The sequence below is a fragment of the Artibeus jamaicensis genome, unplaced genomic scaffold, assembly GCF_021234435.1.
Source record: "Artibeus jamaicensis isolate MK-2021 breed Jamaican fruit bat unplaced genomic scaffold, CSHL_Jam_final scaffold_612, whole genome shotgun sequence".
Taxonomy (NCBI): Eukaryota; Metazoa; Chordata; class Mammalia; order Chiroptera; family Phyllostomidae; genus Artibeus; species Artibeus jamaicensis.
In genome coordinates this window covers 2,740,291-2,766,678 of record NW_026522049.1, presented here as the reverse complement: position 1 = coordinate 2,766,678, position 26,388 = coordinate 2,740,291, and the positions used below count along the sequence as shown (strand labels likewise).

The 26,388-nt window shown below is 44.1% G+C and overlaps 1 protein-coding gene across 3 annotated transcripts in view; it reads left to right on the top strand.

Annotated features, from left to right (window-relative positions):
• BLM (BLM RecQ like helicase) overlaps positions 1-26,388 on the top strand; it is a 54,161-nt gene that overhangs the window by 20,214 nt on the left and 7,559 nt on the right. For 2 of the 3 annotated variants that reach the window (XM_037149162.2, XM_053658929.1), the window contains 9 exons: positions 2,095-2,193; positions 2,409-2,557; positions 10,603-10,709; positions 11,971-12,131; positions 14,908-15,103; positions 17,437-17,627; positions 20,125-20,272; positions 24,883-25,082; positions 25,526-25,718. In XM_037149162.2, coding sequence (XP_037005057.2) covers positions 2,095-2,193; positions 2,409-2,557; positions 10,603-10,709; positions 11,971-12,131; positions 14,908-15,103; positions 17,437-17,627; positions 20,125-20,272; positions 24,883-25,082; positions 25,526-25,718 — 1,444 coding nt within the window. Of the gene's footprint in view, positions 1-2,094; positions 2,194-2,408; positions 2,558-10,602; positions 10,710-11,970; positions 12,132-14,907; positions 15,104-17,436; positions 17,628-20,124; positions 20,273-24,882; positions 25,083-25,525; positions 25,719-26,388 lie in introns of those variants that run through there. The other variant, XM_053658930.1, reaches the window with a different exon arrangement.

The window sequence follows — 26,388 nt, the reverse complement described above, 5'->3', positions numbered from 1 at the left end:
CTGAATTCACCTCAGTTCTGACCCTGCCTGTGCAGAGACGGTGTCAGACCCCACAGGTTAGGGGCTCTGTCCCGCAACGTGGTCCCCACCCCACTTTTGATGCCAGTCACAGGTAGGTCCCCAGGTCACCCGTAACTTCTGCCGGATTTGACTGCAAATCAGAAGTTCCTGTGATTCCCTTCTCAGGTTTGGTTCATTTGCCATGGAATTCAGAGCAGCACTTAAGTGTACTGGTTTATTAAAGAACGTGCCAGAGGGGTACAGATGAGCTGCCAGGTGAAGAGGTACATCGGGTGAGGTCTGAGGCGGTCCTGAACACAGGAGCTTCCATCCCCATGGATTTGGGGGTGTCCCCCTCCGGGGGTGGACGAGGTTGCCAGCCTGGAAACTGAGCCCCAACACTTTCAGGATTTTCCGGAGGCTTCCTCACGCAGGCGCGATCAGTTATCAACTTTATTTCCAGCCCCTCTCCCCTGTTGGAGGATGGGGGTGGGGGTGAAGGTCCCCGGCTTCCCACCATGGTCCTGACCAGCCCCGAGCAGCTGCCCACCGGGGTCTCCTGGACACAGTCGCAGGTGCTCCAGGGGCCCTCGGCCCTCAGGAACTTCCCGGGTTCCAGGAGCTTGGCGCCCGGAACTGGGGGTGGAAACCATTATATTTTTTCTGTTATCTCCTAAAAGCTGACTAGAATACATACATTTTTAAATTTTGACATATTTGTGATGTACAGTATAATGCAAAAAAATTCCTGTATGACTTTTATCCAGAAACTCCAAATGGTAACATTTTACTCTAATTGCTTTATCATTCTTTCTCTATATATTTTTCCCTTAAACATTTGAAAGTTGCAGATATGATATCTTTTTAATCCCAAATACTTAGCCATGCATTTCCTAAAAGTAAGGAATTCTCTGACCTCAGAAGAATTATCAAAGTCAGAAAATGGTCATTGATACCACACTGCCACTTAGTCTGTATACCTCATTTCAGTTTCACTAGTTGTCCTAATGGTGTCCTTTATAACAAAAGAAAATGCATGATCTAGGGATTATGCAATGCATTTAGTGGTCATGTGTCTTCAAACAATTTATCTCTATGTCTTTCATGGTTTTGGCAGTTTTGAAGAAAGAAGGCCAGTTATTTTGAGGACTGTCCCTCAGTTTGAGTTTATCTTATGTTTCCTCGTGATTCAAGTTAGTCAGCTCAGCAGGAATGTCCGAGTGGCGATAAGTTCTCCATGCAGCCCCATCGGGGGGCATCGGGATCCACTCGTTCTGTTAGGTGGTGTCAGCCGAGTTCTTCACTGTAAAATCATTTTTTTCCTCTTTTTTTTAATAATGTAAATTTTTTTGTGATTTTTTTCCCCCTTTGTGATAGTAGGTACTTTGTTGTCTGAGACTGACTATCATGTTACTCATCAGACTTCTACCTAACAGTGGCATCACCCATCAGTTACTATTACAGTGGACTCCAGAGAACCTTTCTCATTTAGTCGGTATTTTGTTATAACGAAGAGCTTTTCCTTTTGCCCACATGTTTATTTGTATTACTATGAAATGTGGATTTTTAATTTACGTAGTGGGCTCTGATCGGTTTTTGGGAAGTAACTTAATGTTCTAATCGTCCCAGATTTGGCCAGTGGAAGACTTCCATCAAACTGGCCTCTGTCCTTTTGACATGTCTTTTAAGATGTGTCACTGTTTCTAGACCCTGCCATGGACAGAGCTTCAAAATCTATACATACATACAAATATATGTATATACACACATATAAATCTGTGTGTGTGTTCCCCCCCCAAGTATCATGTATGCAAGTAAAATATCTGTAACACCGTCCCCAGTGTAAACATGGCCTTCAGGTGTATTGTGATCCAGGAAAAAGCTTTAGAACCACTGACCTGATATATAACTGTTTGCTAACCATTTTAAAATGTCTCTTATTTTCTGTTACTTCTGCTAATTCTCATCATAGGTTGGAATGAGAACTAATTTTCTCTGAAGGTTTTAATGCTGCTTAAATGGTAGTGGAACTTAAAGACAACAGAATCCTTGAGGTGACGTGGTGTTTAAATGTTTAATCCATTTCCGATCTAGGTCTGTGCAAGCAACAGACTAATTTCTACTCTGGAGAATCTGTACGAGAGGAGGCTCTTGGCACGGTTTGTTATTGACGAAGCACACTGTGTCAGTCAGGTAAATGCTGTTTTTGATGTCTCGAAATATTGATAAATATATACTACCGACTATATATATATTTTTTCAGAGTAGAAGGGAAAAAATCCCTGGGTGAGTTACTGTGCTGTCTCACTGAAGGATAGGTGGTTCGGAGTTCAGTGAGCGGTGTTTGCTTTGTTTGTATAGAGGAAAGATTCAAATAGTCTGAAAAGCAGTGTATTTTTCCCATCCAGTGGGGACATGATTTCCGTCAAGATTACAAAAGGATGAATATGCTGCGCCAGAAGTTTCCCTCTGTTCCGGTGATGGCTCTCACTGCCACAGCTAACCCCAGGGTGCAGAAGGACATCCTCACTCAGCTGAAGATTCTCCATCCTCAAGTGTAAGTGGTTGAAAGGCCTGAATTTAAAGCCCCGGGGCAGTGGTTCTCAGAAGGGCATCCATTACAGCCTTGTATGGAGCTTTACACATTCCAACGCCCAGGTTGTGCCTGGTGCCAGTTCGGTCAGATTTTGGGGGCTGGAAGTCAGTGTGTTTTTAAAAATCCCCTAGTGATTACAGTATGCAGCAAAATTTGGAAACCAGGGCCTTGGGGCTTTTCTTCTTTTACTGAAATGAAAGCTCTCTCCCGGCACCTATTTTGTAAGTAGGGACAAAGTGCATGCTGTCCCCGTCAGACCGGGGTCACCCCAGTAAGAAGTTCGCTTTCATTCATCGGACTTACTCCCGCCCATCTTAGCATGTATATCAGGACGTGAACCTGTGGCCCTGCTCTGTCCTTTCTCCCTGAGGCCCCAGTGACATCTAGAATGTTGAGAACAGTCCAGAAACTATGTATAACAGCTTCTTCACTTTGTTTCCATCTCAACAGTGAAGGGCTTCTTGTTGCCACCAAATCCATAATTGTTCAATAATAAAAACTATTCCTGGCTGGTGTGGTTCAGTGGATTGAGCACGGGCCTGTGAAGCAAAGGGTCGCCGGTTTGATTCCCATTCGGGGCACATGCTTGGGTTGCAGGCCAGGTCCCTGGTAGGGGACACATGAGAGGCAACCACACTTTGATGTTTCTCTCCTCCTCTCTCTAAAAATAAAAAATAAAATATTAAAAAATAATAAAAACTACAGCAGAGAACTATCCCACATGTATAGGTTGTACTGGATCCTTTTGTACCTCTGCGTGAGTTTGTGGACACAGGTGCATCCTCTGATAGGTTCGTTCACTCAGCACCTAATAGCTGTTGTCTACAGAATTTAAGATGTTTTCTCCTTCCAGTCTGTTAATGGTGCTTTGCGTTTGAGGAATGCCTGAAGGGATAATGGCTAAAATATTGGGGTGATTTTTAAAACACACCCTTTTGTTCATCTGGAAGTAAAGAGAATATGCTGGCTCTGTAAACACTGCAATCACTAAAAACAGTAACAGCCTCTCAGGGCATCATCGCCAGAAGAACTGGATGTGCAGCACGGAGGACATGGGGGTCACCAGAGTAAGGTGGCTACAGAGAGGCCTTTGCAGATTAAAATGGCGTCCTTGATTTGTGACCACTCAAGTGTGTGTGTGTGATCACAAAACTGAGAATGGAGTGTTTTACTCTCCCTTGCAGAGGGGTGTTTGTATCAAATATATGTGATGTTTAATGGATAAACATCACATATATTTAAGGTGTCATATTTTAGGTCTTAGTGAGTAACCTGCATGCTAGAAATTTGCTTCTGCAAATACTACATCAGTCTATGAAAGCTTTTCTTTTTTTAATAGGCAATGTTTTTAGCTTTTTTCCATCAATTTATGCCAGAAGCAATCTTCTGTTCTTTTAGATTAGAAAGATTAATTTGCCAAATACCCATAGTTAAAAAGAAAATTATGTAAGTTCGGTTCACCTTTTGCATAACTTCTTGTAAGTGTAAAATTTGTCATTTTTGGTTGAGTAAATGTTGCACATACACATTTAGAGGCAGACACCTGTAATATCTTTTCCTAGTAGTGTGGGGAGGAGATCTGCCTGCAAAAGCAATAGATGATCCATTTCCTGAGTGTAGCATGTGGTACCCTGTGCATACTTGGCACTAGGTAAGAATGAATAAATGAAACATATGGAGGAATTTTGGTAAATGTGGGTAAAATGTGAAAATTTGGGCAAGTCTTTAATATATTTGGCACTTCTATATTTGGGGAGGTTTAAATCTCTTAGCGGAAGTAAAAGGTTTTAACGAACACTTTTCTGGTACTTTTTTTTTTTTGTATCCTCTCTGCTGCCAGCAAGCCCCCGGTTTGGATGGAATGTGCCCGGGTGCGGGTGTGCCGTGGGTCTGGAGAAGCCAGGTGTCCCTGGGGATGGAGCCCTGGCCCCCCTGCTCCTCTCCTGATGCTGGTCTGTGATATTATTCTTCCTTTTGGGAAATACAAGGTGGATAATAAAATAGACTTTATTCCTTTTCCTTAGCATTTTAAAATATGAATTGGGGAAATGAGACAGACATATAGATAGTTAGCATAACCATAATAAGCCCTGGCTGGTGTTGCTCAGTAGATTGAGTGCTGGCCTGTAAGCAGAAAGGTCGCCAGTTCAGTTCCCGGTCAGGGCACATGCCTGGGTTGCAGGCCAGGTCCCCAGTGGGGGGCATGTGAGAAGCGGCCAGTCCGTTTGTCTCTCACACACCAATGTTTCCCTCTCCTTCTCTCTCCCTCCCCTTCTCTCTAAAAACAAATAAAATCTTAGGAAAACAAAAGGCAACATTAAAAACATGTACTTGCCTGTAGGACAACTCAGAAAAGTAAAGTGAATGGACGAAATCTACTCTATGATAAAAAAGCTATAAACATTTAGTTGCCATCAATAGGAAATTAACTTGGTTTTTACAAATCCAAACACTTGATTGTCCACAAAAATTTACCAGGTTTATTTATAGTTATTACAAAGTTGAGCTGCCGAAACTCGTTCAACTGAAACCTTTCGACTTGCTTTAATGCCGTATGTTCCTGCATTTACATTTAAAAAATCACAAAAATGGGAGAACTTAATACCTGATTTCTGTGCCCTGTTTTCCACTTGCAATCCTATGCTTAGGTACCTTTTAACCCCATGGGGGAAAAAGTCTAATGTTCAGAACTACCAATAACAGAAAGAAGAGAAAATCTTCTTGTGAATGAAATGTTTCTCTTCATAGTGGACTCTTAAGCACGTTCTCCATGCACACGGTGTGCCAGCTGGATGTCTTTGGGCATAATTGTTAGACATTTGGCACGGATAGGCTGGTGCTTCAAACACGCCAACCGCATAGGCCTCACTTGGCTCCTGCAGAGTGCCAGCAGCGGCTCTCTGGAGTCGCAGGGGCGATTTGAAGTCCTGAGCAGTGTCCTGCACCAGACACTGGAAGGGAAGTTTGCACCTCAGAAGTTCAGTGGGCCTCTGGTAAGGTCTAATTTCATGAAGTGCCACAGTGTTGGGCCTGTAATGATGAGGTTTCTTTACCCTTCCGACAGAGGGCGCGCTCTCTCCGGCGTGGCTTTGGTAGGCAGTTGCTCCCCAGATGCTGTGCCGTTTATTGGTTTGCAGGCGGTCCGCTCTCTGTAGGAGCCTGGCGCAGAGAGAGACCCGCCTCCTCACCCGCTCCCCGCCGGCCCAGCCAGTCGCGCTGGAGCTCAGCAGACTAGCGGCCGCACTGGTCGGAGGGCAGCGGCGTGGCTGTGGCTGTGGCTGCGGCTGCGCAAACAATTCAAGTATATTTTTAAAAAATAATTCATAAGCATAAATTTCTATTGGAAATGTGTAACTTATGGAGATAGGACTTTTTTTTTAATTGGTTTATATATCTACAAATGAATTCAGTCGGCTCAGATGTCTTTTATAGATGTAAAGCATTGAGAAACATTGCTCACATACTCATGGAGATGGGAATGGAAAGCATTTTTTTGTACTAATAGCACTCAGTTATTTGAATTCCTTCTGACGTATATGCCAAAATGACATAATGATCTGTCCTGAAAACTTATTTTTAATGATATTTCAGCTGAAAACTCAGGCCCTCCAATTTTGTTGAAAGCAAAGAATTATAAACCATCTGACTGGCAAAATAAGTCAGATCATCAGTTACTCACTTTTTCTGGGAATGATACCCTTTAAAAATGCTTAACCAGTGACTTAACCAGTGACTATTAAGTATTCTTGTTATTCTTCCACAGAAAGGAACATCGTATCCAATATATTCAGAAGAGTTGGGGAATCAAAATTCTTTAAGTTTCAGTACACCTCTCCTAATGTATTTTTGACATATTTTTTATTGTGATATGCTTTTAAATTACAGTTTTGTCCAAACTTTGTGGCTACTGATTAGCACTTTCAGATAATGGGACATGACTACCGTATTGCCGGATTGGGAAATCCAGTTTTCATTGCCACAGCAATCAGCCAAATCAGACTTCTTACATAGAAAAAAGAAAATTCTGACAGTTTTTCAATTCACATAAACTAGTCCATATCCTTGTGACAAGTACTTCAGTTCCAAAAGCAACAAGAGCTGAGTACAAATTGATTCCATTTCCTCCCTGTCACTTGAAATGACATGAGTTTGACACCCCGGACCTCACAATAGCCTCGATTTTTCATGGCCATCAATACTGTCAATGAAACACAGCTGAGTCCAACACTCCTTTTTGAAAACAAAATCTTAAGGTGTAATGGACACACCATAAAACTCACCCATGTAAAGGTTAGAGTTTAGTGCGTGGGTTTTTTTATTATTATTTCATTTTCACAGAGTTGTGCAGCCATATCCCCTATGCAGGGCATTCACGTTTTAGGTGCCCACTTATCAACTGATGGCGAGTGTCTGTGACTGGAACGTGTGGTAATTCGAAACATACCACTTTCCAGCAGGCTGAGTGAGATGTGTTCCGTGTCACCCACTCCGAGAGGCACCTCTCTCTCACCCTAACCAACTGTGGGTGCTGCTTCTGGTTCATGGCCCCATCTGCTGCAGTTTAGCGGTCCATTTGCTGTAGAGACACTTGTTTTGGTTTTAATTGGATCTCAGATCCACAACTTGATGTCCTAATATCATGTCATTTTATTATTTTTAGCAAAAGTAATTTGCCTGACTAAAGTAGTAAACATTTCAAAGTTTTCCTCAATTATGCTGCAAATCAAAAAACGTTCAGATTTTCATGTCAAATGTTTTCACATACCCATTTTTTTTTTTTAGATCTTACATACCGTACGATTCACCTGTTTGAAGTGTGCCAGGCAGTGGTTTGTGGTGTGGTCAGCTGTGCAGCCATCACCACAGTCCATTTTAGATCGTTTTCCTCGTCCTGCTAAAACACCCACAGCCAAGCCCTGGCCGGTGTAGTTCAGTGGACTGAGCGTGGGCTGGGAATCAGAGGGTTGCCAGTTCGATTCCCACTCAGGGCACATGCCTGGGTTGTGGGCCAGGTCCCCAGTGGGGGCCATGTGAGGCAACCACACATTGATCTTTCTGTCCCTCTTTTTCTCCCTCCCTTCCCCTCTCTCTACAAATAAGTAAAATCTAAAAAAAACAAACCCACCCATATCCATTGGTAGTGAATCCCCCTCTTCCCTCACACTCACTGCGGGACACAGGCAACCACTGATCTACCTTCTGTCTTTAGATGCGCCTGTTGTGCAACACCTTTTATAAATAGACTCATGGAACAGGTTGTCTTTTGTGAGTGGCTTCTTTTACTTCGCATAATGTTTTCAAAGCTTACTGTTGAATCGTATCCCACTGCATGGCTGTGGCCCATTTCATTCATTCATTGGTGAATATGGGGGGTTGTTGACCTTCTATGGGCTGTTATGGGTAAGGCTGCCGTGAACCTTCACGCACAAGCCTTTGTACGGACCTTTGCTTTCATTTCTCGTGGGTCCAGACCCTGGAGTGGAGTTGGCGGGGCGTGTGGCAGCGCTGTTTTTGACCTTTTGCAGAACTGCCAGGCGGTTTTCCAAAGTCGCTGCGTCGTTTTGTGTTCCCCCCGGCATCGCTGTTGTCTTGTCTTTGTCGCTGAGACTGTTTTTATTTTATTTTATTTAATGTATGAAGCGTTGTTCTGAAATTAAAGCGTGGTGTAAAATGTGGGAGAGGCAATGAGGCCGTTCTTGTGAGGAGCCATTTCAGCTTCCTGTTGGGAGGGAGACTCACACCAATCCCAGCTTAAGCCCAAATGAACTCAAATACGTTTTGAGATTATATACGTATGTCATTTGTGTTCCTGAGCAGTTCTTCTTATGCTATAATTGTGTCAGGATTGCAGTCCATCCCCGTTGCTGCGGCGGCGATTGTAAGTTTCAATGTAAGAAACATTCAAACGTATACACAATTGTGAGTGTATTTGAGTCAAACTGACAGCAATTGCTGGGAAGCAAAAATCTCAACAGATTGAGAAATGCTCAGGACAGTGGCACTTTAACACCTTATTTTATACGTTACAGTCAAAGGAGGAGGCGCGGGGGTTACCAGAAACCCGTTGGAAACAGGAGGGAGGCAGGAGAAAAGCAGAGTGGGGAAATCTCTGGGGCTGGATAAAAAGTAAAGTGGACAGACACATACTTCTACAGTGAGCCGCAGTTCACACCGAACGTTTGCAGCACACAGAGGTGGTGTGCAGGAGAGCAAGACAGCAGTGAGGGGCCCCGGTGACCCCTGCCCTGGAGGAAGACTGTGCTCGGAGGGGTCTGGAAAAAGGAGTTGATCTTGACCTCAGCGAAGGTCTGTTATCCTGGATGCAAACAAACAACAGACAGACTCAGTTAGGGAGGAGAGATAACAGCCTAGGACAGGACTGCCCGCCAGGAACTGCTGTCAGTTGGCCCCTGAAGTGGGCCCAAGTGGCCCCTGAAGCAATGAACTGAGAATGATCAAACAGGCCATGGACACTTATCAGTCTTTTATCTGCCGCCTTTTTTGCCACAATCTGCTACACCCTCTTCTGCCATTCCAAGCACTGGAAGAAGGTTCTGAGTGTTTTGCGTAGGTGATACCAGAGGAGGAGTGGTTTTAAAGTATCGGTGTACTTGGAGCGGCGCGTTCTGTGACAGTGACCGGGGTGGAGGAAGCCACGTCACACAGTCAAAATCACCTTCTCTCCCTGCACCTTGCTCAGTGTGTCTGAAACCGGAGCATCCCGATAGAGCCCCAAATACTTCCTTCCCGATGCCATGCCCTACCCTCAACGGAGATACGTGACGTGCTTAAAAACACGAAGGCCTACCAAGGGTTCCTGGTTCTTCGATTAAAGAAAGTTTCTCCCACACCCACACTGTGCGGTTTCTCTGGGTTGGTGTCCTAGAGGTTTCTACACCAGAACAGTGCGCGGCAGTGAAGTTCAGAATGGGCCAAAAGTAGGGCTTGTTGGTTTTTAGAAAGTGGGGGGACAGCTCAGCTGTAAAAGGGGGAAATGGGGCAGGAGTGACCGACAAGGTGTCTCTCCTAGAGGAGCATTTGTAGATCAGTCTTGTAGCAAAAAGTGCGTGTAAAAATGGAGGGTCTGCAAACTGATCCCTTCAAAACTGTCCTTGCTCCTGTGAGTTCGGAAAGCCCTTGTGACCCCCCCAGGGGCAGATTGTAAACTCTCACGTAAAAGGAAGTGGGGCTGTGGTTTAAGGACTAAGCTGGAGGCAAAAGTTGGGACTCCTGGGAGTGGTATGTCGGGACTATTTAAAGACAGGAAGAGGAGTTGAAGAGATCAGAGATAAAGGGAATATAAATTGAGAGAGCTAATGTGTTTTCAGTAAGGATAGCCAACCATGTGGTCTGATGGAGAAGTCAGAGAGGATAAGGCCTGAGAAAAGACCACACCCCCGGGAAGGTTACTGTGGCCTCCACATGCAAGGCATTCCTTAGTCCTGAAACTGAACCATTTATCCTACCATGGCTACAAAACCTGGACTAGTCTGGATTTAGATACAAAGAGAAAGAGCCAGTGGTTTGTAGTCCCCACACTTCCTCCCTCTGATCTCCATGCCCTGTACCAGCCGTGGCCTCACCATCAACCCAGGTGAGCGGAGGTGTCTGTGCTCTGAGTTTAACTGGTTCTTTCTGCAGAGATGGTGGGGCCTGGAGCGGTGGAGGGTCTCTCCAGGGCCAAGGACCCAGTCACAATTTTTAAAAGCTTTGAGAAAACAGTTTTGGTAGAATGGTAATGGGGAAAGCAAGAATGGGGGTGCCGAGACCGAATGGAATACGTGGTTAGTCGGCTGGGAGCATGAGTGTCTTCCGAGGAACTTGCCACTAGAGGGGAAGAACGGAGGGGTCAGCATTCCATCGTGTGAGCTCAGGCGACAACATTCAGTTTCACGCAACCTGAGAACTAGGTCTGCACTGTAGATCACTAGCATTTAATTTTTCAGGGTGGCTAAAATTGTATTTTCTCATAATTAAATCTCATCTTTGGGACTTCTTTTATTTAGGTTTACCATGAGCTTTAACAGACATAATCTGAAATACTATGTGTTACCCAAAAAGCCCAAAAAGGTGGCATACGACTGCTTAGAATGGATCAGAAAGCATCACCCACGTGAGTACAGCCGTGTGACGAATTGTGTCTGGAAGATAAATGTCTCTCTAGTAGCACAATAGAATATGTAAAATTGCACATTAAACGTTTCTCATTATGATAGCACCAACTTGCTATTTATAGAGCAGAATATCACCGCTCTCAGTTCTGGGCATTGTAAGATCTCATTTGGTTTGGTAACAATAAACCGTGACAAAGAAATACTAAGTGCTCCCTGCCCCAGCCCTGCGATGCCACTGGTGGCTTCAGTGTTTCTCCACCGACTGCTGCCGCTCCATGGCCGGGACAGGGTCTGCTTCTGTGCGTGCTTTTAGGCGTCCCTGCCTTTAAGCTGTGTTAACTAGAACGGGATTCTGAAATTCGCAGTGGTTTTCCACATAACCCACTTCTCAAAGGAGAGTTTTTGTGTTACGCGTATTTATTTCGTCTTTTCAAACTTAGTGCACAAATCGGTTTGAACAGCTCGAACAGTGCAGAGACAGGCCGTGAGGAAGTCAGCGATCTCCCTCCCCAGACAGCTGGTGTGGGCAGCTCAGTGCGTGCGCAGAGCTCTGCCTCTGGTTCTGCCCCAGAGAGATGGCTTTTTCTTAATACCTTTTAATTCCTGACTTTAAAAATAGCATAAACAAAACGGTAAATATAACACATGCTCTCCAACGAACATTTAGAAAGCAGCCGAAGACAGACCTCACCTCAAGGCAAGTCCCTGTTACGCTTTATACATACACTGTGTTTCTACCCTTCACCTGTTTTATCTCTTGAGCATTTTCCCGCATCTTTTTAAACACTTAGAAAATACTCAATAATTATACTATATTTTATTTCATAATTTTGTATCTTAATTAGCCCCCTAATGTTGGATCATTACAAGTTTTCTAATTCTAAACATTTAAATAAAACTTTTCGCATAAGTCCTTGTACTACTTTATTTTCTAGATTAGTCTTCTAGAAGGAAACCGAGTCAAAGGCAGAGGTGTCGCCCTGTGCTTCCTACAGGGTCCGTGTGAGAGCGTCCTCCCCTGTTACAGCCCAGGTGAAGCCCAGGGTCCGCCTGGGCTGAGGGGTTTGCAGGGGCAGGACTGAGGGTCAGATCTCACCATTTCCAATGCCCATCAGTCAGTTCCTCACTTCAGTTTTTCTACCTATGTGATCTTCCTCTGCTGTAGGAAAACCACGCAGGTCTGCTAGTGTTTCACACATTTCAAAGAACAACATGTGAATTGTGTTGTGACTTGTGCTACAAGCCCTCATTGCTTCACAGATGACTCGGGGATAATTTACTGCCTCTCCCGGCGGGAGTGCGACACAATGGCGGACACCTTGCAGAAGCACGGCCTCGCCGCTCTCGCCTACCACGCGGGGCTCAGTGATTCTGCCAGAGACGAGGTGCAGCACAAGTGGATCAACCAGGACGGCTGCCAGGTGAGCTCGGTTCAGACAAACAGATACGAGAAGTGACTTTGATAGTACGGAAGCAGACTCGCCTGTGTAGAATGAAAGTTGTTTTCCCCGTGAGTAGTGAGCATCAAAATAAGACTGAAATTGAAAAACATGTTTAAGACTTCTAAAATTGCTTCTTCTCTCTTAAATTAAAAAAAAACTTTAATGGAGATATAATTCACAGACCACAAAATTCAGCCTTTCAAAGTTTTTAAGTCATTGCCCTGACCAGTGCGACTCAGTGGGTTGAGTGCTGACCTGTGAACAGAAAGGTCGTGGGTTTGATTCCCCAGTCAGGGCACATGCCTAGGTTGCAGGCCGGTCCCCAGCTGGGGGCATGTGAGAGGCAACCACACATTGATGTGTCTCTACCCCTTTCTCTCCCTCTCTTCCTCTCTCTCTAAAAATAAATAAATAAAATCTTTAAAAATAAACACACACACAATGAAGAGCTTATAAAAATTTGAAAAGAAAGGCAGGAATCTTAATACATTACCCTATGGGCTACCAAGAGACTATTGGATAGAAAAAACTACAAAAGACTCAATTTAAATGTTTTAAAGTGCAACTTTGGTGATAATCGTAAGGATTGAAATTTGAAACAGTGAGAAACTATTTCCGCCTATCGTATTAGCAAGCCCTTACCAACTGTTGGGGACAGCGCTGTAAGAGGCAAACTCCTACAGGGAGCCCTCCTGGCAGGCAGTGTGGCGGTGGAGCCTCAGCCCTGCAGCGCGGGTGTGGAAGTGACAGCGGTGTTATCTTGAAGAGTAAATACCCTACAGCTATGCACTACTAACAGCCGAAGTGCCCTGAGAGAATGACTGGGGACATCATGGTACTACATTTCTGCCGTTAAAAATGGTTTGTGAAGTTTTTTAAGATGTGAAAATGTTCTGATGTTAATGACGGGTAAAGGTGGCGAAGAACAGAACTCAAAACCGTATAATCTCAACCATTAAAAGAGAGGATTGGGCAGGAACATAGACAAAAAAAAAAGGACGATTTTTTCAACTTCTAAATCTAAATACAGTATAAGTATTCTGCAATATATATGCATATATACATATAGATAAAGAACACTTTGATCAAAAATAGTTTTTTAAAATTGGTTAAAATTTTTTTTTTAATCTACAATAATTGCTTTTGTTTTCAGACCAGCTAATCCTTACAGTCAGGGTATAACAATATACTCAACTACACAGCCTTGATCTTGTTAGATTTGTGAGATAAAATAAAACTTGCTTGTTTTTCTTCACAAAGAAGTGATTGTCTTCTGAAGTTTTAAAACCAACACAGAAATAAAGAAGGAAGTAACAACTGAACAAAGCCAGTTTTCCCAGTTATAAGAAATAGGGCTTTCAGCCCTGGCTGCTGAGGTTCAGTGGTTTGAGCGCCGGCCTGCGCTCCAAAGGGTCGCCTGTTTGATTCCCAGACAGAGCACATGCCTGGGTTGTGAGCTAGGTCGGCCCCCGGTAGGGGACGCACGAGAGGCAACCATTCGGTGTTTCTCTCCCTCTTTTTCTCCTTCTCCTCCCCTCTCTAAAAATAAATAAGATAATTAGGAAAAGAAAAAGAAAGAAACAGGGCTTTCAGAAAGAGTTGACGTCATTGGTGTCCTGGAGTCCTGAGTCCTGCGCCTGTATGATCCACAGTTTCTTGGAATCCCATGGGCCGCCCCCCGCAGCCTGTGGGCGGTGACATCTTACTCCATAGCCCCTGCACCACCAGAGGCTACAGCAGACTTCCTCTTTCCAAGGAGACTTGCCATAAATGTGGATGGATGGCCGCTGCCAATCCCAGCATTGGCGGAGGCACCCGTTTGCCATCCAGGTGCCCCAGAGCTTGCCGTTCCTTTCTCTGGTTCTCACAGCTCCCCAAGTCATGGCAGTAGCCCCAGTCTGGCAGCCAGATAGTTCAGCGGCCTTTGAAATACTGTTATTGCAGTAGCAATTTATTTTTTTAAGTGCTAAAAAAAGATTTGCAGCTTTATTTGTATGATGCAATTTTGCCTACAGGTATAATGCTTCTGTCTGGGTTAAATAGGTCCTATATTCGTAACTGAAATGGATATTCTTAAAAATGACTTTTTACTAAAAACTGATGTATCAAGTTCCTGAAGTTGAGCTATCACTGTGCTCCCGTTAAGTAATGTGCGTAGGCCAAGATCAAGGGTCTCTGGCCTTTTTTTCTAGTATAAGCAACTCTCAGACTTTTACTCACATGAGTTCCAATAAGAATTTCACGTTTTGACTTTGAAATTCGCTGACAAACAAAAGGAGCTGGTGAGTGACGATCTGCTGTCACCAGGAGAATGGGCGGTACGGCACTGAAGCAGGTGAGAGCGCCGCCCTGCCTGACTCATTGGACAGGCTGGCAGCAGTGGCCCTGAGAGCCTCGAGTGGGAGCAACACCCCTCAGCCACCTCCATCTCAAACACGTGAGACCGCAAACAGGACGGCACATTGAGAGGTGACCGCTGTTGATTCTGGCTCCCGACCGTGACACCAAGTCACACAAGAACGTGCCTGCCACAACGAGCTTCTCTTTACCTTCCTGGGTCTAGATAAAGCTGCAGCTGGCCCATGTGGACATCTCACATTGGCCCTGCTAAATAAGGGGACCAGGTTAAGATGTGAGGTTGTCGTAGAAGGTGCATTTTACAGCAAAATAGAAGATATAAAGTGTTTAGGAGCAGCTTATTAGAATGGTTCTTTTAATGCATTGCAAGTCTAACGGGCTCTTGCTCCCACATCAGGTTATCTGTGCCACAGTGGCGTTTGGAATGGGGATTGACAAGCCCGATGTGCGATTTGTGATCCACGCTTCTCTCCCTAAGTCCGTGGAAGGCTACTACCAGGAATCCGGCAGAGCTGGAAGGGATGGGGAGGTATCTCACTGCCTGCTCTTCTATACCTATTACGACGTGACCAGACTGAAGAGGCTGATACTGAGTAAGTCCTCGTGATGCTGATACTGAGTTCAGACTCGTGGCAGTGGTGATCCGTGCCTGCTGCTGTGGTACTTTTGGTCCAGTTTTCCATAAATAGTCATAGGAAAATAGAGGTGCGTATAGAAATACAGAAATTATTCATTTTTATGATAAAAGTATTACCTGTTATTATATAAAACTCAAAGGAGCCATGCCCAGCGGCTGTGAACCAAAGGGTCACTGTTTCAATTCCCTGTTGGGACACATGCCTGGGTTGCGGGCCAGGTCCCTGGTGGGGGCATATGAGAGACAACACACATTGGGGAACAGACCTCAAAGGATACAGACTGTATTCGACGGGAGATTTCCAGACCATGCCGTTTCCTGCCCTAAGAAATGGCTCCAGTTATGGGTTTCCTTTCTCTTCTTCCGGACCTGGTTTCCGCACGCATCCTTGCATAGAACACATCTTCTAAACACGCAGAAGGGTTCAAGGGGAAAATAGCCACTTATGTGTCAACATCCAGGTTAGAAGCCAAAACCTTGTGTGTGTGTGTGTGTGTCCCATTTTGCCCCTCCGCCCCTCTTTAGGGACAGGCAATATCTTGTGTTTGGTATTTCCCTTTCCCAAATGCATGCATTTTACAGTGCTAATGGGGTCATGTTATGTGTGCATATGTTATATACATATATCTGATTTCAGTTAACACTAAGGTGTAATTATGACTCCAGTCACTATGCATAGCTTGACTGTATAGAATTCCGCTGTGTGGTTGTTCCATGTTTATGTAATCAGTCCCCTTTTAATAGATATTTTTATCGTTTCTTGTTTTTCACAGTTATCAACAGTACAATATTGAGTATCCTTGTACAGATATCTTCGGGTTTTAGTGCAATTATTTGTATAGGATAAATTTCTAGAGTTAGACTTGCTGAGTCAAAGGGAATACATATTTTAGAATCTTATTATGTTATTTTGCCCATTTTACTGGGTCAGGATTGTTAAGTAAATACATTTGCTAAGTAAATTTGCCTGCTCTGAGACCACTTTTGAATGAACTTTGATGGACGTACTGAGCCCGAGAAATGGCATTAAGCAAGCACTATGCTGAGAAATATATCTCCCTGTTTGCTCCTAACTACCGGCTTTTGGGGCAGAGCTAGTCCCATGGGAAAATGAGCTTCAGGGAGGTTCTCCGACTTGCCCCCAAGGGCGCAGGCGCAGCAGGAACAGCGGCAGCGGTGGTGGGCGGGTGGCGGTGCTATTTAGGGACACAGCACCTCTTCAGCACTTACCTTGTGCTCTGTCCTAAGTGCTGTACATGTATCACTTCATTTAATCTCCACAGCAACCCGAAAGGATGCCAGCCACTGGTACTCACTTATAGAGGAGGAAAGTGAGATACAGAGCTGGTGAGCGGCGTGAAGCCCGGGTTCGTCAGACTCCGTAGCCCATGACCCCAGCGCTGTGCCAAATGAAACTCTTCAGTCTAGTGTGTCTGTGTTTTTAAACAGAACCTATGTTAAGTTAGATTCAAACAATTTAATAAGTATTTAAGTCCTAAACACGCAGAGCCATTTGAAAAAAGATAGGTTAGAAGAGAAATGTCTTTTTACATCATTCTTAGCTAACCACACTTCTTACAAATGGAAAGGATGTACATGTTGTTCTCAAACCTTGGAATCAGATTGGACACTGCCGCCCTCGTTCATTTTCTGCCTCTCGGTCATTTTCTGGAGGTACTTGTGTTTGATAGCGCTGCCAGAAATTCACTGTCACAAATAATGTCATCAAAAGGAACGTAGCCTACCGTGAACTTCCCAGACTGGTAGCTCGTGTGGTGTTCAGCAGTCGTCGGGCGTCGCCGTTTCCTTAAAATTTGAAATGCCCGGCCGGTGCCCGGTGAGTTCACCGCAGCGCCCCGGACTCGCTGGCACACGCTTTCAGGGCCTCTGGACTACCCACTCTGGCCCCGGACACTCAGTGGGGCGCACAGCCCACTGCCGAAGCCCCGTGCGCTGCTTTCTTTGGCCGTTCAGTTCAGTGCATGCTTGTCTGATAAATACAGTGAATCGCGTGCAGGTCCTCATCATTGGGAATAATGAAGATCTGCAAAAAAACTTACCCATTCCCAACAATCTGCTCTTATACCTGTGCAACTAGTATCTTATGGGATTAACATAAACACTCAGTTAACTATGTAGAATGATGTCATGTTGATATAAGTGCTGTCGACAGTTTCGTATCATTTAGTATTTAAAGTTCCATAATTCTATTTTAAATATTTCTGTGACATTGTCCACTATTCTTCAACACTAATGATTATGTTTTGCTATGTTCTTTGTTTCTTTTAGTGGAAAAAGATGGAAACCATCATACAAGAGAGACTCACTTCAATAACTTGTATAGTATGGTACATTACTGTGAAAATATCACAGAATGCAGGCGAATACAGCTTTTGGCTTACTTTGGCGAAATTGGATTTAATCCTGGTTTTTGTAAGAAGCACCCAGATGTTTCTTGCGATAACTGCTGTAATACAAAGGTAAAATAAGAAAAAAAATATTTTTCTCTTATCTTAAAAAAGTTAGATGAGAGATGGATTTGAGAATTCGTTCTCTCATCTCCTGTAGCTAGGCCTTCTCGATCAATAAACCTTTCTTTGCTAAAAAAGAAAAGTTAGACAAAAATAACAGACCCTAAGGAATTAAACAAGGAAGATTGTTTCCTCCCCACAGTAATTTGGAAGAGAAACATTTTAATATTAATTCCAAAGAGTATCTTTAGAATTAGAAGCCCATAAAAATATTCTGGGCCTATCCAAAATACATTATATATACACACTGATAATTATAGGATATTTTAGAAATATCATAAATCTGTAAATATAAAAAAAATCTAGCATAAGCAGGTAAAATATTTTCAATTCAACTCTATATTTAGAGAGCCTGTTTTCAAAAGAGTTGTAATAACTGGACTGCTGTGTGTGTGAATGATTACTCTATAAATTGGGTTTGTTTGTTTGTTTGAAACTGAGAAATAATGGCAATAACTTCTGGATGAGTTTGCTGTCATCTGTTCTAAAAATAACTTTGGGAGGTTGTTAAATTGGACACTTCATTGTGCCTATTATGGTAATTCTATGTTTTAATGTCCACAGTTTACAGAGCATTTTCATTTTTGATATATTATGTGAAATGTCTGTGTAAGGTGCTGGGGACTCACAGACGAGCGTGGTGTGGGCCAGGTCATAGACTGGGCTGCAAGAGAGGCAGACAGACGTACATGTGGTCAGCACCACTACAGGACACGCAGCACCCGCCAGAGCAGAGGTCACTGAGTGTCTCTGGGCGGAATCTGTGGGTTTATGGCCGTCTCCACCCACCGCACCCAGCACGCAGGCATTGCTAACCAGGTCACTCACTGAGCACATATTTGCTGAGTGCCTGCTCTGTGGCCCACGGCTCCGTTCTAGGAGTTTTGGGTATTTCACTGAACAAAATACATAGATTCCTCGAGGATCTTACATTCTAGCAGGGGGAGGCTGAGTACAGACAGTGTACACAGTGAGCTTATGCTGCAGGGTAAGAGCTGGTGAAAAACAGAGCAGAGTAAGGAGGCAGGACAAAGGATGGGATGCAGGACTCAGGGTTCAGTGAGGTGGCCCAGGACAATGTTATTGTACGGGTGACGGTGTAGCAAAACCTTGAAGAGGTTAACTGAGCAGCTGTCTGGGTGTGGGCATTCCAGGCTGAAGCCATAGTTTGCCGCCTCCTGTTCTAAGAGCCGGAGGATGCATGGAGATTAGCAGGCAGTGTCAAGGGCCCCCTTGAGGTCTGTAACCATGTTTTGAAAGTGCGAACAGTCAGCGTGGTTGTGCGTGTTTCTGCAGCCAAGGATAGCCGCAAAGGTGCAGGCATGGGTGCTGGAGAACCGCACCTAATGTGTCTGTCAGGCAGCGTGACAAAGTGGCTTCTCAGGGCAGGGGAGCTGAGGGCGTGTGGAAGGCAGCGATGTGATGGTCGACTGTCTGTGGAACTGCAGCGGAGTGAGTGGATGTCTGAGGCTGAGCGCCGCTGGCAGCCCAGTGGATTGTTGGAGTCAGAGTACTAGATGGTGCAGGTTAGAAAGGTAGGAAGTGGTGGCCGGAGGGTGAAGGGTCAGGATTAGTGCCACAGAAGTAGTGGGTGTGGCCACAGGAGTGAGTCCCCGGTGTGCTGGAGGACAGGATGCTGGAGCAGAGATTGACGTGCTCACAGCCAAGGGGTAGGGGGGCCCCTGTCTGTGAACCGAGTCACCAAGAAGCACAGGAGGAATGATGCGCGAGAGAGACGGGACTTCTTCCTGATGATTCCAGACAGAGCCTCGGAATCACGACCCACTGTTCGTAAAAGACAAGAACCCTGTTAGTCTCTGGGTTGTTGAAATGTGGCAGAAGAACAGGGATTAGAAGACGGTCGGGGAGCTGCACGTGCAGAGGCGCCAGGGCGTGGTGCCGCTTCGGAGAAGCGCAGGCGGTGACTGCCGCTAGTTTGCAGAACTGGGACAGATGACAGCGGAGATCATACAGTAATGGGGGCTTAGAAAATAGGCAGTTTGGAGGCAGGCGAGGGGGAATGAGAGAGGGAAGTGACAGGAGACAGTAAAAATTAGGCTAGACCACATGTGGCACCAAAGACCCGAAAGAGATGGGGAACTGGTAAATTTGCGTGTTTTTCATCCGTAAGTCACCAGCCAGTACGTGACAGATGCCGTTGTAGGAGGTATGGAGGATTTTTTTGGTGATAATGTTCTTACCTACGGAGGACCATCAAGGCATGGAAAGATACGATCTGCGTCTGCGAAACGGCAGTCAAGGAAGTAAAATAGAGAGCTCATTGTTCCAGACACAAGGTTAAAGTAAGAACTGAGAAAAGAACGAACATTGGAAACTTCCTTGGCTTTTGGTCTGGAAACAGTTTATTATGACAGGAATGTTAGTAAACCTAGCAATCTGGGTATCATTTTAGTTATCACAGAAGGTAATCTTTTTTTATTCATAGGCTTATAAGACACGAGATGTGACTGACGATGTAAAAAGTATTGTAAGATTTGTTCAAGAACATAGTTCATCACAAGGGATGAGAAATACAAAACATGTAGGCCCTTGTGGGAGATTCACTATGAATATGCTGGTCGACATTTTCTTGGGTAAGTCATCTGTTCTACTAATTTGCCTTATATCCGTTGAAGTTGAACATCTAAAGAATTCTTTTGTCTATTTTCTTATGGAGGTGAAGGGTTTTAGAATAAACCCCTTTTTTTTTTTAACAAGAAAATCAGTTTTTATAAATTATGCCAATTATTTTTATAGAACGTACATAAGTCACTAAGATGAGTTTTCACATGCAAAAAAATAAAACAAGAAAGCTTATACAGTTTCACCTGAGTGAGTGGAATATAACTTGCTCAGAGCATTATCTTTTGACTGACTTTCAGTTCAAAATGGCAGCCTGAGCATTAAGGATCTGTGTCTTCTTTTTTTTTGTCTTGACGTCCTGTTACAATAATAAAGGAAATAAAATGAGGAATTAAATCTATAATGGCACAGAGAACCAGAAAGAGACCATCATCAGACTGAGGAAATGGACAGAAGCAGTTGACGAATGGAATGAAATGCAGTAAAACCCTGATAGAAAATAAATGTAGGAGGGTTAAAGCGGAGGAATGCCCATCAGCCAGGCAAAGCCTTGTTATCAGGAGGCCTCAGGCTGGACGCCTAAAAGCCCAGGGAGTGGGAGTGAAAGCAAGGAAGCCCAAAACAGGAGGGGCAGTTAATAGTCTGTGCACAGAAGAACTGCATCAAATACCGGCCTGGCATTGATTCTGGATCAAAAAGAAACAAACTGCCTAAGGACTGGAAAGACAGCTGGGTGAGGGGCCAGAGTCCGGAGGTGGCATGTGGCTGGCACTCAGCCCACCTGAAATCTTGTCCTACCTACCTACTCAAAAGCAAACGGATGGCTGGGTTTCCCCGCTCAGGGGAGGAATCTGGGGGCGTAGACGTAGATTTGATATAACAGCAGCTTCACCTGGTTTCCGATGGTTAACTGTAAATGGGCAACCAAGAAAAAGACTAAATAAGTGCAGTGCATGACCCTGGGGACTGAGATAACTTAGGAAAGAGGCAGTAGCTCTGGAGAAGGGGAAGAGGAAACTTCACCAACGTTTTTGAAAAGAAAAAAAAAATGAATGAGAAAGAATTATTATTTAAAAATTTAAATGAGCCCTGGCTGATGTGGCTCAGTGGATTGAGTGCCGGTCTGCTAACCAAAAGATCACCAATTTGATTCCCAGTCAAGGAATCATGCACATTCCTGGGTTGGCCAGGTCCCCAGTTGGGGGCATGCAAGAGGCAACCAATCAGTATTCCTCTCACATGTCCATGTTTCTCTCCCCGTCTTTCTCCTTTTCTCCTCCCTCTAAACTTAAATAAATAACATCTTTAAAAGTAAATAAGTAAATTTTAATGATTGACAAAGTAAATTTAGTGAAATGGTTGGAAGATAGAATCTAGAAACTCTTCTAAGACCTGAGCAAAGAATATATGGAAAATATGAGAGAAAAAATATAGAAGATCAATTCTTAGGAGATATGAAATCTGACAAATAACATTTTTGAAATGGAAAATAGGGAATTATCAAATCAACAGTATAAGAAAATTTCCCAGAAGGACAGAGAAAAAGGCTTTCATATTAAAATGCCCACTGAATGCCAATCACATGCTGTATAAGATTTAAGAATACCATACCAAGAGTAAGAAATTTAAAAAGAAAGGCAACTAAGAAACAAAATAAAAAAAAAAATAAAACAGTTCCAGGACTGTTAGGGAGGAAAGAGTTCCTCTATCCTGTCAGGGTTCCTCTATCCTACTAGGGAGCCTGCAAATTAAACAGTCAAAAGACAGGTTTAATCGTGTGTGTAAGGGAATTCATAGAAAAATGTAACTCAAAGGGTCAGTTAGATTTGGGGCCCTAAACACCATCTTAAGAAAAAGGGAGAGGGAAGAGGACGCTTCTGGGAAAATATGATTTTGGGGAGGCTAAACGGTCCCTGAGGAAAGTGGATGGGAGGGAGAAAGGACTCCCTTTGCGACAATGTCTAGTTATCATCATCTAGTTCCGAGGATGGGTCAGTCAGCCCTCCCTGCTTGCTCCCAAGGTGGGGATTTATGACGATGGATTTGAGATTTCAGGAACTCAGGTGCCTTCTGTTCAATAATTTTTATGTCAAGTGGCATATTCTGGACCCCTCCGAGATAGTCCCGAAACCAAAACTGAACCGGTCCGAGGTTAACGTCAGCAGCTGTGGAGACTAGAAGGCAAAGAAAGTGAGCGCACACGGCAGGATACTGTCAACAGAGGGACTGACCGAGGGCTTCGGGGAGGAGGAGGCCCTGAGCCTGGCTCTGTGGCTGGTCTCGGAAGCGCCTGTGGGGACTGCAACAACGGCAAAGAAAGTGGGTCCAAGCCATGGAGAGTAAGGATAGGAAACAAAATATCTTATTGATGACAGCAAGGAACACAAATGTTACTTCTCAACAAAAAAAGGAGAAAGCACTTAGAAACTCGAGGAGAAAGAGAGCCAATGTCAGAAGTAAAAGGAAACTGCTACACGATTTTGTGTACTTGATAAAACCTACAAAAAACCCATCCATTTGGTTCCAGTAAACACCCTCCTTAGGGCTGCTCCAAGTGGGGAAGGAAGCTTGTCCTCCGCGCTGTTGGTCCACGACAGCCGTCGGAGTCAACAGAGACTTAACACGGCTAGGGAACAGGACAGGCTGTGGGTGTTAATCTTCATGATATAAAAATAAACGTGCAGTCAATAAAAATAAAAGAAGGGAATGCACAGAAGGATCGGGGTGCTAATAATACACCTGGGGGGGACAGGGGTCTGAAGTTCTATCTAAAGTTACAAAAATATCAAAGTGGTGAACCAGTATTACAGCAAAATTCAGAGCAGGGTAAAGAGGAGGGGGTGGCTCCTGGGAGGACGGCAAGGGTTTGGGTTGGTTGTGGAGGTAACCGCAGAGCTGAAAAGAGGCTGCTTAAAAAGCCATCGCCTAGAAAAGGGAAGTGGGACTGGGGAGGGGAAGGGTGGGACAGAGGCACGTGGCCTCCCATTGCACACCCTTCCGTGCTGTTCTGTTCCCTTCTCCCTGCCCCCCCCCCCCCGTGTGTTACATTAATTAAATATATAAAGCAATAGCGGGTTCATTCATTTCTTAAAAAATAGCCTGGATTGGAGCAGGAGGATGGGTTGCTTGGTTTCTCCACTGTTTCCTCTGAGTCTGCTCCTTTCTCAAGGCAAAAAAGCAGCTTTTAGTGCTGGTCTTCCCCGAGCTGGATTCTCGCCTTGTCGTCAGGACCTTTTTCAGGGAGAACAAAGGGTTGCAGATAAAATAATTTCTTAAGAGAGTGAGATGTGCTCACTCTACACTGCAATACACAGACAACCGAGGTGCAAACAGCTTCAGAAGATGCTGATGTTTTTGTGTCTGCTCACAGTCACACGTCTGTCAATTGTGCATCTAATTTATGTTGTTTGGTGTAACAGTATGTAAGCATTTTCTTAATGTTTTTATTCTAAAGTAGTTTTTAATAATTTACGTTTTACCATGTTGATGAAATGTATCTAAGTGGTCTTGTTTTAGGATGTATTTTTCTATCGTAAATAATGGTGTGTTAAATAGCCTTCCAAATACACCTTCAGCTACATCTCTGCTTTTACCTTTCATTTAAATTCCTTAAAAAATACTAAAATATTTTCTGATGCATTCTTCAGTTTTTCATTAAGTTCTTTTATGTCTTCAAGAAAATAATTTCTATTTCATCCAGCTTTCCTAGTTACCCTCAGCCCGAAGGTTGGTCTCCAACTCCCAGCTCACCCTTGCCAGAGCAGTTGTCCTGATCCCATGTGACATTTCCAGGGTACAAATCCCTCGAACAAAGTAAAACGTAAATCATTCGAAATATGTGGCCAGAAGTCATCTGGCATTTATAATAATGTAATTATTTGGAACTATTAAAATAGTGCTAAAGCTTTACGAAGTAACTGTTAATTCTGATTCCAATCAGTGTCACAAGGCTTCCTAAGTAGATTTATGATGATAAAATGGTATTTACATGGAAGACATGAGTAATGACAGCAGCTGGATATGAAACCGAGAACCCAGCACAGTGGGGTGCCCTTGGCCAGCGGGAGATGGGGAAGTGTGCGGTCTTGTGGAGTGGGGTGCCTTTGGATTGAAAATCGTATAGACTCCATTTGTGAGGGTAACAGAAAGGACAGACTTAAGTACTCCTAGATTGTAAAAGATAGTGATTTCAATAGAGTACCCGAGATAGGATTTCTAAAACTGACTGTCAAAAATTTCTTGTAACCAGAAAAATAATGCAGTTATCCTAACAGAACACAGGATGTGAAGCTACTCAAGTTTACAAAGACTCTGTCTTTGATTTCCTTGCTCTGATACAATTTTATAGGCTATGCAACACTCTAAATGATGAACTTTGGTTGTTTTTTCTAACAACACGTGTTAGAAAAAGATGAGGAAAGGGACAGAGAACCGTGGAAACTTCAGAGTTCCGCAGAAATATCAGCATTTCATGGGATCGAGTGTCCCTGCCGTGGTTTTCCCGTGGAGGCTACTTGTCCCCCTCCGGCAGGCCTGCCGTGAATGGCCTTCTCAGTCTCTTCTGTCAGAGGTGTGGCGTACCTGCATTTCACCACTCTGACTTCTTTTACTTTCTCACCAGGGACCAAGAATGCAAAGATTCAGTCGGGGATGTTCGGGAAGGGGTCTGCGTACTCACGGCACAATGCCGAGAGACTGTTCAAAAAGCTGATACTGGACAAGATCCTGGATGAGGACTTGTTTATTAACGCTGTTGACCAGCCCATTGCCTATGTGATGCCCGGCAGTAAGGCCCAAACGTTACTGAATGGGCATTTAAAGGTATGGTGTTCTAAAAGCTTATTTCATTTTATTATTACCCAGTGAGTGGACAAACACATATTACTGAAAATTAAACTGTCTTTTCCAAAACTTAGGGACACTGAGTTTATTTATACTGTCCTATATGAACATATTCTTTACTGTTAATTTGCTAAGAGATCTTAAAAATGAACTCGAGTAATGTAATACCTATCAAACTGAATTTAATGGGTTATCAGATCACTCAATCATCATACGTTTACCAGTGAACACTTACCAAGAAGCAGTTCTATACTAGGTACTGGGGATGCAAAGATGGAGAACGCACAGTTCCTCTTCCCAAGGGGCTTATTATCTACTGGGCATAACAGAAATATCCCCCAAAATGCAGTTATATATTAAATAAATGTGCCCACACCCACTCCTATGTTCCCTCTCTCTCTCTGTCTCTCACACACACAAAGGTAGACTTTATGGAAACGGAAAATTCCAGCCATTTGAAGAAACAAAAAGCCTTAGTGACAAAGACATCTCAGAGGGAAGAGGTGGTTAAGAAATGCCTCGGAGAACTTACAGAAGTCTGCAAATCTCTGGGGAAGGTTTTTGGAGTCCATTACTTTAACATCTTTAACACGGCCACTCTCAAGAAGCTTGCAGGTAGGTGTGCGTGAGTCCTCCGTTGTGCGGCACACACTTACAGGCTGAAAGTTAATCTTGCTAAGATGCGTAAATATATAGCTCAGTCTTTTGCATTTTTATTTAATCGCTAAATTGAAAGCTCAGAAAAACAGTTTAAACTTATTCCTGAGATAAAATATGCTCTATGAGATACATGTAGTACTTAGGCGTAAGTTTAATTTGCTGGTCTCCTCGTGCTGGATGGTAGACGTGGGTCATTGCCGTCGCTGACACCAGACGGTACCTAGTGGTTCTTCTGTCCACTCCCGGCCTGCCTGTGTGATGTGCAGCTGTGCTCTGTGTGGATGTCTGTGCAGCGAGAAGCTAAGTTCCTCATGGAAAGAGGAGGTGTCCCCTGCTTCTTTGAATCTGGGTCTAGCGCTCTTCTGTGTCCTCAGTCCACACATGCCTGCCGTCCTGAGTTATGTCCTGGTACAGCTTCAGGCAGCTGGACCAGAATTCTAGTAGGAAAGTCCCTGGAAAACAAGTTGTGACGGAGGTGATTGACTAGTAATGTCCATTACCTTCCCTGTTCTTCCTTGGTAAATCTGACGATCGTTACCTTCTCTTTCCTCCATTTCCACCCCTGCCACCATAGGTCCTTACAGTAGTTCGTCAGTACTAAGACACCATCTATTTTATGACACTG